This window comes from Oreochromis aureus, linkage group 22, assembly GCF_013358895.1.
Source record: "Oreochromis aureus strain Israel breed Guangdong linkage group 22, ZZ_aureus, whole genome shotgun sequence".
Lineage (NCBI taxonomy): Eukaryota > Metazoa > Chordata > Actinopteri > Cichliformes > Cichlidae > Oreochromis > Oreochromis aureus.
In genome coordinates this window covers 34,839,058-34,857,223 of record NC_052962.1, presented here as the reverse complement: position 1 = coordinate 34,857,223, position 18,166 = coordinate 34,839,058, and the positions used below count along the sequence as shown (strand labels likewise).

Here is an 18,166-nt window from a genome sequence, read left to right as displayed (position 1 = left end):
TGACCTCAGATGACCACTAGATACAACCGAGGTATGCAGAAGAGCATCTCTGAGTGCAGTCTGGAAGCAAATGCAGCAGCAGAAGACCACACCAGGCATCTCTCCCATCAGGAAACAAGTCCCAGCCCAAAGACTGAAGAAAAGCAGTCCTCAGGTACGGCTCTGTCCACACATCATCAAACTGGTCTCTCATGACTGAGTTCACTGTACTCGAGGCCTCCACAGTGTGACGCCATTGTGTTAATATGGACCAAAATCTCAGCAGTTTCCAGCACCTTTGTACCAAGAGGAGCTGAAGCAGTTCTGAAGGAGAAAGGAGGGTTGAACCCAGTACTCATAATGTGTGACTAAGAAAGTATATATATCAGGTAACTGCATTTAAAAACTCTCTTCTTAAATGTCACAAAGTCACCAATGACCCACGCTGTTCATATTTTTAGTTTATTTTGGTTTTTTCAGCATTTTCTCCCTCAGTGTATGAGACCTCATTTGAAAGGTAAAATCTTCTGCTCTATTAAAATGTGCCTACTCAGGTGGTCGACTGCTGCATATTCAACATGGCACTCATTTAAAACATGAGCCCTTTAAAACCTGTAGTTTGTATTTAGGCTGAAGAATATTAAAGCTATCAAACAAATGAGACACAAACGTGCTGTGTGTGTGTAGCAAACATGACTTTATTTGAAAGTCCAGGCTGTTCTCTCTGAGCGTGTCAAAGAAGTACAGAAGAAACACTGATGATGATGATGATGATGATGAGCGACTCCCACCTTCCACCATTTGGTCTAAGATGGACTAATTTATATCATAGGTTAATAAATCACTTCAGCCTCAAAGCTCCTTCACACACACAGGAATCAGATTCAGGCTGAACAAAGAAACATGTTAAACATTCAAACCACAGATAACAAAACTCGGTTGGTTCACAACACGATGAAACAAACGCAGGACAGCCGCGGCATCGTAACTCCGGACGGAAGCTGGGAAAGCGAGCAGGTGGCTTAATCACACAGGAAGTCAGGTTTCTGCTCAGTAACGTTCGCTGCACCAAGCAGGGATCTGTAAACCCAGGTTTAACACAAAGAAAAAGCGGCTGCGCTTAAATGTTTAAAGCTCGAGTAGGAAACCTGATTTTGGTGTCAATCATGAGGATTGGTGGCGTGAACGTTAGGATGAAGAGCGAGAAAGTCAGAATTGGTCGATTTAGGCTACAAGCTGTTCCTAAAGGTGCACTGAAGAGCAGTTTCATCATAGTCGGGCTTCCTCTGCATTAGCTGGATCATCAAAACTTTAAAGCCTGACGGAGACGATGGGTTTCAAAAAGGTTTGCACTGTTTTGTTCAATGCAGGCTTTTGTCTTGCTTTAAAGCTACAGCTTTTGTAAAAGATGAATATCTCTAATCTCCCTTCCTCCTGATCAGATGATAGTGTCACTCCTACCTTTATTAAGATTTCCATGACTGACGATGAAAAAAAAAAAGGCTGCATTATGCAAACTGAGCTATGGTACGCCTAAATGTACTTGGATAGATGATCATCTTCATGCACAGATGATTTTATATTTAAAGCACAAAGCCTTACTTTGCAGTAGAGATATGCAGTATAACACTTAAACCTCAGCAGTTATTTACATGATTTCTGATCATTTTATTTCAGGATTAGTCTGCTGTGAATTATGGGATGGCATTGCTCCAGTGTATCCTCTGCTAAAGGAGGTAATAAAGGAAGCACTGATGCTCCTTTCCTTTGTATTTAAGGAACTCAAACAGCTCTTTTGGATGCTGCTCACATCCCTCTGGGTCACTCAGAAGCCCTCTCAAGAGAAGCTACCTGACTGTTCGACTGCAGCTCTTACTGGTGTCCAGTAAACCTCACAATGCTTCCTGTCCATGAATCTTATGTGCACTGAGCTGCAGAAAAACCAGGTGCAGCAGGAGGTTTTTTCTTCTTGTTTCAGTGTTTAAAGGACAAACCTGGGTCAACAGATTTCACACCTGCAGTAAACCCAACCCGATAACAAAGTCAGGAAACCGGCCTCGTGCAGAGGCACAATAAGGAGGTAGTGGAGCACATTACATGAGCATGCATGGAGGCTTTGGAGGAAGGCATCACTGGGGTGGAGGAGCACTGAGGAGAGTTTGGATTTGGCGTTCGGTGGTGCAGACTCGTCCTGTGACTTGTGCGTCCATCCCTGAAGAGCAGCTCAGTGGAAGAAATACACTGAGGACAGCAAACACAGATATTTGTCTCTGAGTGATTAAAAAAAGCAGACAAGCTGAAGATGATCCAGAGGTGCACCAGGAGACGACCTAGGAGAATTTTACAGTCTGTTGCACTCTGAGGGTTATAAAAGCTTCTTTTTCCTTTTAAATGACTGCTCTGATTGCTCTGTACTTTCAAACATCACCTTCTGCATCAAACTGGTCTGATTTTACATGAGGATCTGCAACTCTGAGTGCAGACAGCGGTCAGTGATGGGTGTAGCTACCAGGTCTGAAAGTAAAGTGGATGTACCTTAATCCAGCAGGAGGAAGCACCACTGAATATTAAAAAAAGAGGTCAGACTATAACCTCCGTTATAGTTAAGTTACAGACTCTGTCACTAGTTTCAAATATTACTTAATGAAAAATGATGTTCATTTTGACAATTCGCTAGCCTTTGAAAAACCACCTGAAATCTGCCACAGGCTAAATCTGCAGCTTTAATCAAAACACTTCCTAATCGGCAGAGTGTGTCTGCAAACCTTCTTTAACCTCCTAGGACCTGCCGTCCACATATGTGGACATCACATTTTTGGTTATTTAGACCAAAATACTCAATTTTGCTCTACATGGGCCTGATATCCACTTACGAGGACATTATACTGCTACTGTTCTATCAAAATTTTAAATGAATATCCTCATTTGTGGCTCTCATTTTTCTTAAAAACAAAAATATGGTAAAAAAAAAAAAAAAAATCTGGCAATTCTTTGTTTTTACATTCATTGGGCCCCAATATGCCCAAATATCAAAGAGAAATTAAAAATGCATGTCGTGGAAGAGTTCGGGTCTTAGGAGGTTAAAATGAGTTCTAATGTTTCTGCAGAAGAAGCAGAACAGGGCTTCCAGGAAGCTGAACCTCCATACTGAAAATGGTCCACAGGTGCACATGAGGAGGTCAAGAGAAGACTTTATTTTACTCACAGAAAATGACGCCAACAAATATAACACCTACAACGGCCATGATGATCATCATCTGGAAGAAAGACAAACAAACAGAGACATCAGAAACAAAACATGAGCTTAAGAAGATGAAACAGACGTTTAATTCCACCCAGACAATAAATCCCTCCATCGTCTGCTGCTTATCAGGCTCCAACCCCCTCCTCCAGCTCCTCAGGGGATACTGGGGTGTTCCTGGGCCAGCAAAGAGACATCATCTCTCCAGCTTGTCTTCAGTCTGCTCGGGGTCTCTTCTAACCCAGACATGCGTCCACCTCAGCTGGCTTGTTTGTTGAGAAGCGCTGGCTCCTGTTTGAGCCCTTTACAGAGAGAGCACTGTGGTCCTATCCAGAAATAAACTTTCACTTTAAAGTTTCACTTTTAAGTAGAAACAGTGCATAAGTAGAAGTAATAATTAATTATAACCTCAGTTTATTTACCTGCCAATATACATTTAAGGTCCTTATTTCTCTTTCTTCTCACAGTCTGAAGTTTCTCTCTCTGTATATTAAGCTGGACTGAACTAATTACATTTCCCTTGATGCTAAACAAGTTGTTTCTGCACTCATGTGTGAGTCTGAGATAGAGATTCATATAACTTTGATATTATTGAGTCATTTTTGTTGAGCAAGTAATTGTTTCTCTGTGAAATGTGGTTTTTCATTTTAAAAGGTACTTTTTGTAGTTAACTTTGGACTAAAATGTTCACCACCAGGGGGCAGAATTTGTAGATTTTAGATGTGCGCTGCTGTTCTTTTAACTTTGGACTTTTTTTGTTGCCCATTTCCTTTCCCAGGCTGTTGCTTGAAATAGAATGCATGTTTAATTTCTTACATCATTAAATAAAGACACTGTACTCGTGGCACTGCCTGTCCATAATGCAACTTCAGCTGATATCTCATTCCCTTTTTTTAAGCTTTAGTTAAATTTTGGGAGGTTTTGAACTTCTTTTAAATATCAGAAATTACAATAACTGCCTTTAAGGGAAGCTTTTGAAGTTTGAGTCATGCAAGGAGAGGCCAAGAATCAAAATAAAAAGAGTTTAAATGAACCGATTAGGCGTGACCAGCTAGAAATATAAAGCAGATGATGCCCTGCAGATTTTAATATATGTAATGTTGCACAGTGTGCGTGTGTGTTGATCTAAATTCTCCATAAATAAAATCCACATGATGACATTAGAGTGAAACAGGCAGGAAATCACCTCTGATGGGGGGAGGGCGAGAGAGATTAACAAGAACAAGAGGTTTAGAGAGAGAGAGAGATTGGTGGCAACTCTGTGTCTTTGAAATGTGTGTGTGTGTGTGTGTGTGCGTGTGTTCAGTGTTTACATATAAATAAGGAAAATCTCATAACTGTCATTTAAAAAGCTAAAAGAAAACGTTTTTGTGTGTTTTTAGAGCTTTTTGTTTGGGACTATTTTCAGCGGCGTATGAATCCACATTTGTTCTCTGCTGACTGTGAGAGCATGAGTGTGTTTATGGTAACAGTGTGGGTCATTAAAGCAGAATAAAATACATCACATATGATTGTTCGGATATATCCATGTACAAACGTGTGTGTGTGTGTGTTGGATAGGAGGAGTTACGTCACACATCACAGCTGGCTCTTTAATCCCTGACTGTCACTCTAATCCAGATTGAGATTTTCCTCTTCCTCTCTCTGACTTTGCTGTCAGTCAAACAGTCTCTCCTCCTCTCCTCTAATGTAATCCTCTTCCTCCTCAGGCCATCCAGCGATTGGACGGTCTGAACTGCACAGAGGGGAGGCGGAGCTTGATGGACTGATGCTGAGATAAAAAAAGACCTGGCAGCTGAGGCTGGATGGATGAAGAGGAGACGGTGTGAAGTGGTGATGGATAAGTTAAATGCACTAAGTTGAAACTGTTCGTGCAGCTTCATTTCTAGCTGTTCTGATCACAGATTAACATGAAAACAACACATTGATTATATTAAAGATCATTTCAAAATCTTCTGAACTCTTTTACACAATGAGGGATGTAACCTGCTTAAAAACCTGTTACCACAAATATCTAATCAGCAGCATGTTGACATGTAAAACAATCCACAGGGATTTTCCTGCACAAGCATCTCTAGGGTTTAGAAAGAATGACATGAAACAGAGAATATCCAGCGAGCAGTAATGGCCATGATGATGTCATAAGTCAGAGGAGCATTGCCAGACAGCTTTGAGCTGATAGCAAGCCAACTATTCATTCCAACTAAAATATGTAGAAGAGCATCTCTACACCACAGCCTGTCCGACTTTAGTCGCTGACCATGCCCATCCTTTTATGGCCACAGTACATCCATATTCTGCTTCCAGCACAAACTAAAATGATCTCAAGCTGATTTCTTGAACACAACAGTCAGCTCAGTGTACTCGAACAGCCTCCACAGTCACCAGATCTCAATCCAACAGAGCACCTCGGGGACCAGGAGATTTGCATCATGGATGTGCAGATGACAAATCTGCAGCGCTTGCGTGAAAATGTGGACCTAAATCTCTGAGGTAAGTTTCCAGCACTTTGCTGAATCAGTGCTAAGAAGTATTAAAGCAGTTCTGAAGGCAAAAGGGGTCCAGCCCAGTTTTAGCTAGGTGCACCTAATGTTGCTGCAATCATGATTTGTAACTCCAAATATTTACTTCAGCTCTGTTGTGATCATAATTTCAGTAATGTTGTGTTGTGTGAGTTTGATGCGTGAGGATCTATGAAAAAAAGCATTTAAGGGTAGTTTCTGCTCAGAAATCCGAGGTCACACTGTCTGCTACAAGAAACCAACCTGAGGGGAGAGTGTGGGGTGATGGGAAGGAAACATCGAAAAATCTCCTTGTGTCACACCCACCTTGCAATTTTTCCACCAGTACTTGTTCTTGAGTTTGGCAGCGCTGCTCTCGAACTGCGAGGCTCCGGCCTGCAGGGCGTCGGCTCGGTCGTCCAGCTCTGACAGCTTCTGATCTCTCTCCAGGACTTTGTCTACATTCACGCGCATGATGTCGACCACCTGAGGGACGAAAACACCCATCAGGGTATCTGCCACTGATACGTTTTCCATTTGCTCGTAGTGAGCTGCAGTCCTCACCTCGTCCACCTGTGCCTGTGTCTGCTGGAGTCGTCTGTTGCTCGTCAGGTTTGGGGCCTGAGATGGAGGACCCCCCTCACCTTCCGGGGCCCCGGGGGCTCCTGGAGTCCCTGCTGCATCTGGAGTCGACCTGCAGGGGAAATGTGAGTTTGGTAACAGGAATTCAGTCAGAAATGACTGATTTATCCCAGCAGTAGAATACAGTTAGAGGTAGGTGTAGGCTTTGAGCGCATCACTTCAGGCTTATGTGCTGTATATATATAAAGATGACGTGTTGACTAAACATCCCTGTGGAGTCCAGAGGTGGATGTAGGGGTTGTGGAGGCACTGAGAGAGCAGACAGTGATGCAGGGCTGACATGTCAGAGGGGAAAAACAGCTTTAAAAGAATGCTGCTTAAAGGCACTGCAGTGTTGCCTTCACTTTCCAAAGCCGACTGCTGCCTTGATTTTTTAAATACTGTATATATACAGATTGTGTGTATGTCAGATCTATAGCTTAAGGTTCTACGTGGTTCTCTCTAGAAAATAACATCTGTTTAGCAGCAAAAGTTTACTTAAAGCTCAAAAAGTATTTAGGAACTAAGAACTCAACAATAGGAAGAAAGCTGTCATGTACCAAAGTGTCTCTGGGGTACCGATGTTTATGCAAAGGTAGCAGAAGAGACCGTAAGAAGCTGGGTGACCATGGATGGCTCACCAAACCCTGTCTCCAGAAACAAGTCGCACAGCAGCTTGTGGAATACTCAGATTTACTGAATCGTGCTTCTGGGACACAAATTTTACTTTTTTTTTCTACATTTGTGTGTGTGTGTGTATTACTGTGTATTACTTTGTGTTCTTAAACACACTTTGATCATTCATATCCGTATGAACTTTATAATGATAATTTTTCCACATTTAAAAGCAGGTGGATCACCGGGTTTCTGGCACCACGCTTTTTCATCACTCTGACTAATCAGTGAAACTACAAAAAAAATACAAGAAACTTCTACATGATGACATAATGGTGGTTACGTCTCAGGCGTGAGTTATACTTTTGTGTAGAGCCTACGACATATACAGCTGTCAGCATTTTTATTTGTGTCGGTGTGTGACTGTTGCTCTGTGATTTCACCACCAAATTACTTGTTGATTCCTTCTTTTTCTTTCAGTTTAACAAAAAGTAATAGCTGGAAACACATAGGAGGAAACACGGTGCTGAATGGACCAATCACGGTTGTTCTGTGGTGTAGAACAATGATGGAGGTGTAGTTACAGTTCTGGAAAGGTTTCAGGTTTAAAACAGCAAAACAATTATCCAGCACAAGATTAACTTTTAATTCTTGTGCAGCTCCAAATCTCAAGTGGTAAATCAGTAATCAGATGCATGGCTGCACAAGAGCATGAAAGAAATTCCTGTTTTCTACGCTGATTAAATATTTCTGACTAAATAGTCTGATTTCCTTTGGTGCCACCCCTGGAAACGCCCCTGTGTGAAGGAACTGCACATATAATAATAATAATAATATAATAATAATAATGAGATGAACTTGGTTTAAAATGACGAAATATTTGTTTTAAAGAAGAAAAAAGAAAAACAAGAGATTTAAAAGGTGTGCAGCATTCTTGATTTCTTAACTCATCGGCAGAGGCAGCAGTGAAGCTGAGACAGTCGTGAGCTGGAAGCTTTTCATGGAGAGCCAGCCTCAATGAGCACAGCTCATGAATGAATCAGGATGGTGATTGCAGGTTTGGGAGGAGCACAGCACTCTTTAGTTTGGCTCAGACAAAAAATACAATATAATTAATAAATATAATAAACTTTTTTGTGCTACTAATTTTATATTTTAAAACTCCTTTGAAGTAAGATTGCAGATGATTTTCAGGAACACAGAGTGACTGTAATTTGTTAGACCTTAAAAGCAGGAACGCCGCCTGAATTCCAAACACAAACTCTAATTCAGTAATAGAAACATGACTCATCAAACTTTGGCCTCTGTCCACAAAATCAGAGTCTCCGAGGATGAAACAGCCTCAGCAGCTCAGAAGAGGTAAAGGACAAATTAAAAAAATAAAAAATAAACAGTTTCACTCACACACACACACACACACACACACACACACACACACACACACACACACACACACACAGTGTTACTGCCAGCAGGCTTGTTTTCCACCCGCAAAATGGAGAAAGATTAGTGCAGCAGCAGCAGCAGGAGTCTGACTGACTGATGGAGATCAACATGCACCAAGTAATCACTCCCCTCCCCCCACGGGACAAAACACACCAAAAACATCCCCACAGTGGGTTCTCTTTTCTCTAAAAACTCCCAGGTGTTTGTAGCTTTGTGTGATCTGTTTAAGTCTTTGTTTTTCTGTGTGTGTGTGTGTGTGTGTGTGTGTGTGTGTGTGTGTGTGTGTGTGTGTGTGACAGGAAATTAAAGCATCACAGCTCAGCCGATCACACTGTTTGATGATGGATAGTTTTGTAGGTGAGTCACCCGGTGAGTCACGGTCGTACTTCTGCAGTCTCAGCACTGACATTTCCAGATAAGTTTCGCTTTTGATCCATAAATTAAGAGATAAAAATTGATTTAAAAAACAAATTAATGAGGAAAAAAAGGAGTTTGAATTGTGCTGTAGCTGTACCCACCACGGAATTTAATGAGAAATCTCTATAGTCTGTCAATTACACTTTGTTTTTTTTAAAAGCAGACATGGAGTGAATGATTTTAGAGGTTTTAAAAAGCCTAAAATAAATAAAAAATGAGTCGGAGTACTCACATCTCAGCTGGAGAATGATGGAGATGATCTGAGAGAGGGTGAGGCTGGACCTAAACCGAGGAGGAGGACTTCTCTTCTCTGTCTGATGTCTTCATTCACTTTTTCTCTTAAAACACGTAGAAAAACTACAACTGAAGCAGCTGCGCACAGACCGAAAAGACCCTTCGCGTCACACACAAGCCCCGCCCCTATGCGCGCAAAGGCACGCATGCCCGCTCTCTCCCTGTCTCTCAGTTAATCCCAATACAAACCTGACGTCATGGGTTACGTTTGAGCATTTGAAACATGAATTTCTGGATTTAAAAAAAAAAAATTGTTAATTTAATTTTTTTTTTTACTTTTTCAGGTGTAAATTTAAACATCACGTGACAATTTAAGGCTGCGGTCCATCAGGTCCACCTCAGCCACTCTGACAAATCCTAATTCCTGTTTTTTCAGTAAAAACTTGGGACTGAAGGTGACTCTGATTAGACTTTGTGTGGTGGTAGTAAATACTCAGGATATAAAATCCCTGATCATTTTTCATCAGACTGTGAAGATTCTAAGAACATTTTTCTCGTGCATAAAAAAATTTCTTTGTGTTTGTGTAAATTACGGCTTATTTATTTGTTGTCATAAATATGGGATTTTATGTTACATTAATTATTTTTTCTTCTTATTTTGTGAGTTTTTTCCACATCAATTCATGACTTTTTCATAAAGTTAAAACATGCTTTTTTCGTAAACCCACAACTTTTTCTTATGAATTTGTGACTTTGTGAGTGTTTTTTTAAATTAATACATGTTATTGTTATTTTTCTGGATTTCTTCTTCTTTGTACTTTTTGAAGTTGCCACATTCTCTTCCCAGATTTACCACAATTTTAGCCTTTCTCATGTTGTTTTACCCTCACGAGTTTGTGTTGACAAGATTTAAGCATTTTGTCAACAATTTCTTAGTTTTTTTTTGTTTTTTTCATAAGTTTAAAATATTTTTTTTTTTTTCACGAATTCACAACTCATTTTTAACTTGACAGCATGCCACCACACATTAGAGCGGTGTTCCAGGTTCCTTCTACACTGACTGCAACGGCGTTTAGATCAACTGGCGTTGGTCGAACAGATGTGTGGCAGTCTTGCGTTTCAGGAGCTGCTACCGACAAACCAGCAAAAAAAAAACGCCAAATGTGTCATCTGTGACACTTGTGAGGTTATCTCAAACACACTCCGTCAGTCTTGATGCCGTTGAACAACAAAATGTTTACAAATGAGGTCGCGCATGGTGATATCCTCATGCGCGACGCGATCGCGAAAACGGCAAACAATTAACACCACGCCGGTGTTGTTCACAGGACAGCAAGAGTAATCGGGAGACCGTTGTCGTCGTTATCGTTCCCCTCGCACGTTTTATTTCTCCGCCATCTCCTTACAAATGTTCATTAGATTAACCACACTTATACAGACTGTATATAACTACCAACTCTCCAGCCATGTTGATGGATTGCCTGTATTGGCTGGAAATATTCATTTCCAGAGAAAAGACACAGACAGAAGATGCTTACAGGATGTGATGTGACAACACCAATGAACTATTGATGTGTCATATTTGTCCAAGGCGTATTTCATTGTTATGGAAAAAGAGAATATTAAAATCATGATGACCAGTTGGAGTGGTGATTTCTATGACTTTGTGTATATAATTTGGAATTTTGAACAAATGTAGGCCAATAATAAAGATATAATATCATTTCATTCTTTTCAAAGGTTTATTTGCATGACGCACAAACAGGCACAATTGAAAGGTACAAATGTGTTGTGCATGAAACGAATTCAAACGTGCTGCAGATGTGTGTCACAAGTTGATCTGGCTGTAGGCTGTGGCACTTGGCCAGAGGTGGCGCTGGTTGACTCGAGTCCATGTTAGTGCACAAAGTAAACTCCTCGCTTTAGTTGTGAAGCAAAAACGCTGAAACCGGAGAAATAAAACGTGCGAAGGAAACGATAACGACGACAACAGTCTCCCGATTACTCTTGCTGTCCTGTGAACAACACCGGCGTGGTGTTAATTGTTTGCCGTTTTCGCGATCGCGTCGCGCATGAGGATATCACCATGCGCGACGTCATTTTTAAACATTTTGTTGTTCAACGGCATCAAGACTGACGGAGTGTGTTTGAGATAACCTCACAAGTGTCACGGATGACACATTTGGCGTTTTTTTTTGCTGGTTTGTCGGTAGCAGCTCCTGAAATGCAACACTGCCACACATCTGTTCGACCAACGCCAGTTGATCTAAACGCCAGTTGATCTGGAACACCGGCACACTGGGAGAGTATTGTAGTGCATAGCTGTTAGAATAATTTCCACTTGATTGATTTATTTTTAAGAATGGAAAAGTTGTGCAATGACAAACACGAAGAAAAACAAAAGCAAGTAATGAGTTGAGCCTGCTTTTGAACTTTGGCTTGTGAAAACAAACTTCGATGAAGGAGTGAAACATCAATCTAATCTGAATACAAAGCATTTATTCTCTATACACACTTCAGACTAACAGTATAACTGATTAGTGTTTAATTTGAATATATGTAATTTCTGCCAAGTTAATCAATAATAAATATTTATATATATGTATATGTAGAGAGAGAGAGCAGATGTGTGCTGTAAATCCACAGCCATCAAATGAACACTGAGATCAGAATTTTGTGAGGAAATTATTTCAAAAGAAGTCTTCTCGTCCAAAACGCTTCTTCAGATCTAAAACCTGAAGGAGAAATCAGGTAATTTCTGGTGAGGTTGTGACCTTGGAGGTCCTCACAGCTGCTGTCATCATGTAGATCAGGGTGTCAGGATGTGACTTTCATCTGTAAAAGACTCTGTGGATGATGACAGCAGGTGTTGTAGCCAAACACCTCTGTTCACTAACACGAACAGCAAGAAAAAATACTAAATGTTGCACCGCGGATCATAAAGTGATGTGGAAACTTCCTCTAAACAGAACAACAAACAGAGTGAAAGACAAAGATAACTTGGAAAGGTTTTGTGACTCGTCTTAAAATATGAGGAAGATTTAGATCGTACTGAGAGTCGATCAGAACAAAACAAGAAGTTTAAAAAAAAACTTGAGCTTTTTGAATTGATGAAGTTTTTTTTATGTGAATATGTAAAGTTTGTTTGTGTAGAAGTTTTTTATTAAAACAAAATGTTCCATTGATGAGTGAACAGAGTAACAACGTAGGAACAAAACCAAAGAATTACGTTTCTTCAAAGTCTTTTATTCTGCTCATCTTTTCATTTCATCAAACATACATACAGCTCTGTGCACCACACACTCACACCTGAACCCCGGACACCTCAAACACTCCTCTCATAGGTTTTCCTACAAATGGCTTCGTCCCTCAGCTCGATTATTTGGCTTTTCTTTTTCATCCGAGTCACACATTCAATTCCTCAGTTTCCTGAAATCTTTAAATCCACGTTTCTCTCTCCACAGATTCCACTTACATTCAGATAATATAGATATGAAGAGCTCGGCTTAAGGAGCGTCTGCACGGTTTCCTATGGTGAGTGATAGCTTTGCTTTGAAGTCTGAATGATAGCAGTTTGTTGCTTTGTTTTCTCATCATTAAAGGAACAAAATGACCACTTCTCTCCCTGCACTGAGATCACATAAAAGAACAAAGGTTTTAATTTGGATGTTTTTGATGTGCTCAGTGAAGAAAACTGCAGGACTGGAGGTCAGAGTGTTCCTTTAATGGGTCTGTTTTTTCTCTGGTGAATATGGCCGGTTATTTAACAAGCAGACATTCATGTAATCAAAGATGTGATGACATTTGAAGGAGTGAAAACATTCAAAGCATCAGCAAAGACAGAAGCGCGGTCATATTTAAAGTTGTGATGAGGACTCTTTTCCTGCAGCATCCTGTACACGTTTGTTTCTTTTTGCTTTGAATCACATCTGGAGGCCTTTTTGCTCGACTTTTCTTAGTTTACACCGATGCGGGCTTTATTGCTGAGACACTAACATTAGGTCTGATTTAGCTGAGAGCAACAGCAAGGCCACAAAAACCCACAAAAATAAAGTAAAAAATATGAATCGTTTCAGCCAAATTTACACCATGAAGCTTCCAGCAGCAGTACAACTTCAGCATTGGTATGTACATTAATTACAGTGTTTGTCCTTTACAAACTGTACACAGAGACACAGAGTCCCTAAAATACATATTTACATTTAATTAGTCGAAATTACAGATGTGTCAGAGGTTTAAGAGCAGGGCTGTGTGGGAATAATGTTGGATTTCAGGTTAGTGAATTATTGGCAAGAAGAATAAACCAGAGTGACTGATCCTCATGTATGTCCCACCTAAAGTGGCATCTTCATCTTTAAGACAAAATAACTCCTGATCCCAGAAAAACAAAGGCAAAAATGACATTTTTATTACACTGACTGTTGTCTTTACCTGTTTAAAACAGTTAATGAACAGTATTAAGAATAAATAGCATAAAATAAGGGAGTGTTACCTAAAGTGTAAGACTAAAGGGGGCCTTTTTCAATCATTTCCGGCTCTGTATTTTTTATTCTTGGGCTATGTTAGAGTAGCTCTGCATGATTCAGTTGAGAATAATCCTTATTTGTCTCTTGTAGCTCCTCCCCCTATTAGCCAACCCTCTTCTGATTGGCTGACCCTCGTAGAAAGACATACAAATTAAACTGTGAACTGTGTGATGGGCTTCTGTTGCAGATGACCATATAAGGATATCCCCTCTCTATGACATTATACAGATCCATGAGTAGAAAAAAAAAAGCTGTCAGTCTGAACTTTTGTCCTGCGGGGATTACATGGACCCCCTGATTTAAAAACATGTTTCATGTGAGCATTTGTTTAGGTCCACTTTAATGTTATCCCAAAAATCCTGAACTAATTCCAGATAGAATCTTAACACAGACACCCAAATACGTGGAAAGTTACATATTACCACATTATTTAACTTAAAAAATATTTCTTCAAGACTGAGGTCTAAAAATGATATTTCCACAATAAATCAGTTTAACTGTGATTTAACCTGGTTTTTAAAGTAGTGTCGACTGTCATAATATAAGAGTTTACCTTTTAGCATCACATCTGTAGAAAATGTGAAAAATCTAAATTTCATTTACACTGTCAAACCGATCTTTATGTGTTTGCACCGTTTTGAGGTTTTCAAACTGAAATGGATCTGGAGGTAAGAGAGAAACCACAACTGTACAAAAGCTTAAAAACCCAAAACTATCTATATTACTACATGTATTATGACACAGTATCAAAATCTTTTCAAATATCACGGCTGATGTTACCCGTCGAGAGGAAAATGAAGTATTTTAACTCCAAACCGTAGCCAGGATCAGTTTTTACAGACATGCCAGGAGCAGAACTTTTAATAAACCTCAAATTCAAGAAAAAGTACTTATAGATAAACTTATGTAAGAGTATAGTTAAATTTAATCCAGACAAATATTTTTAGGTAAATATTGTGAAGGTTAAACCTTCAAACCCCCCCAAAAAAAAAACACCGCCCAAACACAAAAGGCGTCCCCCCCCCAGAATCCTGGAAATCGGTTTAAGGCGAGCTGGTCTTTCACTGGATTTTTGTCTTTACTACAGGTAGAAATAATCAAAAACTCAAATTAAACGTGAGCTTTAACATTTTGAAGCTGCTGCTAATGACTGTGTAATATAAAACCACTGCACTTTAATATAGAGTGGGAACAGTGAGCTGTGCAAACTGCTTTCTTTCTGCATTACAGCCTGTGTGCGTCCTTTTAATCCTGCAGCATTAGAGACATTTTTACAAACAACAGTTTTGGCGAGCTTGGTGTGCAAATACAATAATGTAGCTCATAGGCATCTCATCTTTTCTTTAAAGTGCAGTTAAGTTTTGTTTTGACCTCCAGATGTGCAGTTACAGCTAGTAACCATGTGAGGGCAGCACTCGCACACACACTCGATTACTGTTGTGGCTTTTTAAATTAAAATGACTTCATATACTATAACTAATAATTGCAAACAAACTACAGGTTCATCAATAAGAACCTTATAAAGCAGTAAAAACCTCCACGCTTGGCTCTGAATCTCCGGCTGCCATGTTGGCCTGACTTTACGATCAGTAAAAATCACACTGGAGACTTAAAATGTGACAGAAATCACAGAGACATGATTTTAGACGTGTGGAAGCTCTGCTTTGTTCTTCCTCAGAGGAAGCGTGTGTTAGGGTTTCCTCCAGGTCAGAGGTGGGATGGCGGCGTTGACGTCGCAGCAGGAGTCGCCGATCTCTGAGTCGGCGGGCAGCGCCGGCTTCTTCCTGTCCTTCTCCTCGCTGTCAGAGTCATCCACCGTCAGCGAGATGAGCGAGGTGGACTTGGACCTGTGATGAGGATGTGAAGTTTATGCAGGTAAATTACAAAAAGCTGCACCTGCGACACTTTTTTCACCCTGACCTTCCTGTGACCCTTTATTTTTTGTGCCTTTCCTTGTCAGCTCATCAAAACCCAACCTGACCATCACATGTTTGCCTGAACAAACCTTAGCAGCAAAATTTCAGGTCCCTCAAAATTCAGGATGAAGGTAGGGGCCAGGTCCTTCAAGCCATTTGGTATTAATGCTCTTTGAATACAAACCCATCCTCCCTAAATATGTATACCCAATAAAAAATGAGACTAGTATTGCTGCTGTCCAACCAGAGGTCAGCATCTGTCATTTCTATGGATACGTTCCAAACGTACCTCCAATCTCCTAATCTCTTTTTTTGCCCTTGATGGAAACACCAAAGAAAGGTGGGAAAGGGAATTTATGATTTTGGAAAAGAGAAGATCGGCATGCTGAGAATCTGAACTAGGTCACACTAACACCATGACACCGGAGGTCTGCCATAGTGAAACTACAATATGTAGAAGATGGACTACAATACCCAGATCTTTGTTCACCACGAGCTCTAGCCTGGTGTTTTGCACAGGTCATGTAAACAAGCACAACCAGTGAATCAAATGAATCTAATAGAGTGTGTGTGTGTGTGTGTGTGTGTGTGTGTGTGTGTGTTACCTGTCTCCGCTCTGTGTGATGAGCCTCCTGCAGGTCTCCATCTGGACATCCAGGCCTCTCTTCATTGAACACATCTCCATGTACTCGTGCAGGTGGCGGTTCATGTCGCTCTTTGCTGTGGCCAGCTCCAGCTGACGAAGACGCACAGAGAGGCAGAATGCTGACATTCACACTGCTGTTTCATGGCTGCTGCTAATTTTAAGGGGATTATTCTGTCTTTTCTTTTTTTAAGTTTTAGTTATGGGTATTTTAGCTTTTGGACAGTGAGGGGGAAAGACATGCAGGAGATGTGTGGGAGGCCACTGCAGCAGGGACACTTATAGGTATGAGAGTTGCCTCCAGCTCCCTGTTCTTCTTCCCTTATTTAACACGTCCACATCCACAGCTGCAGCGCCAACAACACCTGACCTTCACATTTATGTAACTCTCACCTCTATCTGGTCGATGGTGTCCTGGTATTCCTTCTCTCTGGATTTGAACAGAGACTCCGTGTCTTTGATCACTTCCTCGATGGACTCCTCCTGCAGAAAAAAAAGAAAAACCAAAAAGTCCAAGTTTGCTTCAGGTTTGACATTTTTCAGGGTCAAAGTACAAATTTAAAAACAAGTCACCAGTCTAAATATATAAAGGTGTAGAAGATAACAGAAATAATATTGATAATATAAAATAATAAATATTGTTTTTCTGTTCATGTCCTTCAAATGTCTTCAAAGTGTGAAACTTGTGCACTTTGACAAACGGCTTCTAGATACAATACTGCCACCCTCTGGCACTAGCAGATCATTACATGTGCAGCTATTTAAAAAGATAAATAAGGGAAAATGTGTATTTATAGTCACACAAACCTTTTCTTTCAGAACTTAATGACTATTTCAAAATCAGTACTGTCCCTACAGGAAGCCCAAAACATTAAGCACACACAGCTTTGCATGGGTGAGCCTCCTGTGAGTGCACATCCAGACGTGTTTCCCTCTTTGAGATTTAACTGGATTAGATTAGTTCTGCTTCTAATAAACAGCCGGTCACAGTGTGAAGGCTGAGCACACTTTAGAACCACTGCTCGGCATTATTTTAATTATAATTAAGCTTGAAATCACCGACAAATATATTTGAGTCAACACTGAAATAAAAAAGCAAACTGAATTAATAAAATGAAGGGACTTGAGTTGGATTTCCTTTATTTATCTGCTCTCCTTTAAACCAGAACATAGTTGGATTTTTTGTCACTGGAGGAGAGAGAGTTAAAATGGAGCGTTGGCTCTCAGGAGGAAAAATGTTAAAAGGGAGAAAAAGGACGTGGTGGAATAGCTGGTTTTAATTATGAAGCTTTGAGTGAGTGAAGTGACCCTGAGGTGTCTGTATAAAAGTCATAATACGAGCTGCTGGTTAAAATACAAAGAAAAAGGCTTCAGAGCTTCCTCGGATACTTCATCAGTTCAGATATACCCGACATCATTTTGAGTAGAATTATTTTTATTAGCTTCATTATTATCACTGTGACCTTCAGATAAATATACTGACCTTAAAGGAGAGGTCAGAGGTCACAATCAAAATCTTTACACACTACTTTCTAATTTATATGTTGACAATAAACGCTACACATGTAAGAATCGTTTTTTTTGTACATTTTCAATCAATAATTCACTGAGTTGACATTGAAGAGCTCAGAGGATGTAAACCAAATTTGAATGGATTTTTAACATGACCCTTCTCTGGACACCGAAGTTTTATTGAATCTACTTACAGCTTTACGAGCTCTCATGTTTACAGACTGAATGACACACTGAAAAAAAATAACCTAATTGACTGGGGTAATAAACTAGTAAATACGCTGAATAAAGAAGATTCACTGAACTAAATGTGTGAAGACGAGCTCTGCAGGTCTGTTTAGTTTCCTTGTTTCTTAATTAAGCGGGTCATTAACCTTGTTTAGTTTATCTGGTTAAAAGCAGCTTACAGGTCAGCAGGATGGACTCCGCAAATGAAAACATGACGCGGCTGCAGACTAAAAACAGCTCATCCACCAGGTCAGGTCATCCAAGTGGGACAAAATAAAATTGCTGCT

The 18,166-nt window shown here is 40.2% G+C and overlaps 2 protein-coding genes and 1 long non-coding RNA gene across 5 annotated transcripts in view; 1 reads left to right on the top strand and 2 right to left on the bottom strand.

Annotated features, from left to right (window-relative positions):
• Positions 1-1,308: 1,308 nt before the first annotated feature.
• On the bottom strand, positions 1,309-9,174 carry vamp1 (vesicle-associated membrane protein 1). The gene is made up of 5 exons (XM_039605098.1): positions 9,053-9,174; positions 6,286-6,415; positions 6,049-6,207; positions 3,185-3,236; positions 1,309-2,220 (listed from the first exon to the last, which is right to left on the bottom strand). Coding segments are annotated over exons 1-5 (360 nt in total). The 5' UTR covers positions 9,055-9,174; the 3' UTR covers positions 1,309-2,203.
• Positions 9,175-12,021: 2,847 nt separating this feature from the next.
• On the top strand, positions 12,022-16,261 carry LOC120435447. Its single transcript, XR_005609732.1, has 4 exons — positions 12,022-12,588; positions 15,259-15,455; positions 15,541-15,627; positions 16,135-16,261. It is a non-coding gene; the product is annotated as an uncharacterized LOC120435447 (long non-coding RNA).
• The window catches only part of iffo1a (intermediate filament family orphan 1a), a 17,115-nt gene continuing 13,548 nt past the window's right edge, over positions 14,600-18,166 (bottom strand). For all 3 annotated transcript variants that reach the window (XM_031729064.2, XM_031729071.2, XM_039605097.1), the window contains exons 8-10: positions 16,533-16,622; positions 16,102-16,232; positions 14,600-15,427 (exon numbers count right to left, since the gene is read on the bottom strand). In XM_031729064.2, coding sequence (XP_031584924.2) covers positions 15,271-15,427; positions 16,102-16,232; positions 16,533-16,622 — 378 coding nt within the window. In that variant the 3' untranslated portion in view covers positions 14,600-15,270. The remainder of the gene's footprint in view (positions 15,428-16,101; positions 16,233-16,532; positions 16,623-18,166) is intronic.

Coding starts and splice junctions, on each gene's coding strand:
- vamp1 (XM_039605098.1), bottom strand. Junction 6,208..6,285: donor CACAGGCACAGGTGGACGAG/GTGAGGACTGCA, acceptor TTCGTCCCTCAG/GTGGTCGACATCATGCGCGT. Junction 3,237..6,048: donor ACTGGTGGAAAAATTGCAAG/GTGGGTGTGACA, acceptor TCTTTCTTCCAG/ATGATGATCATCATGGCCGT.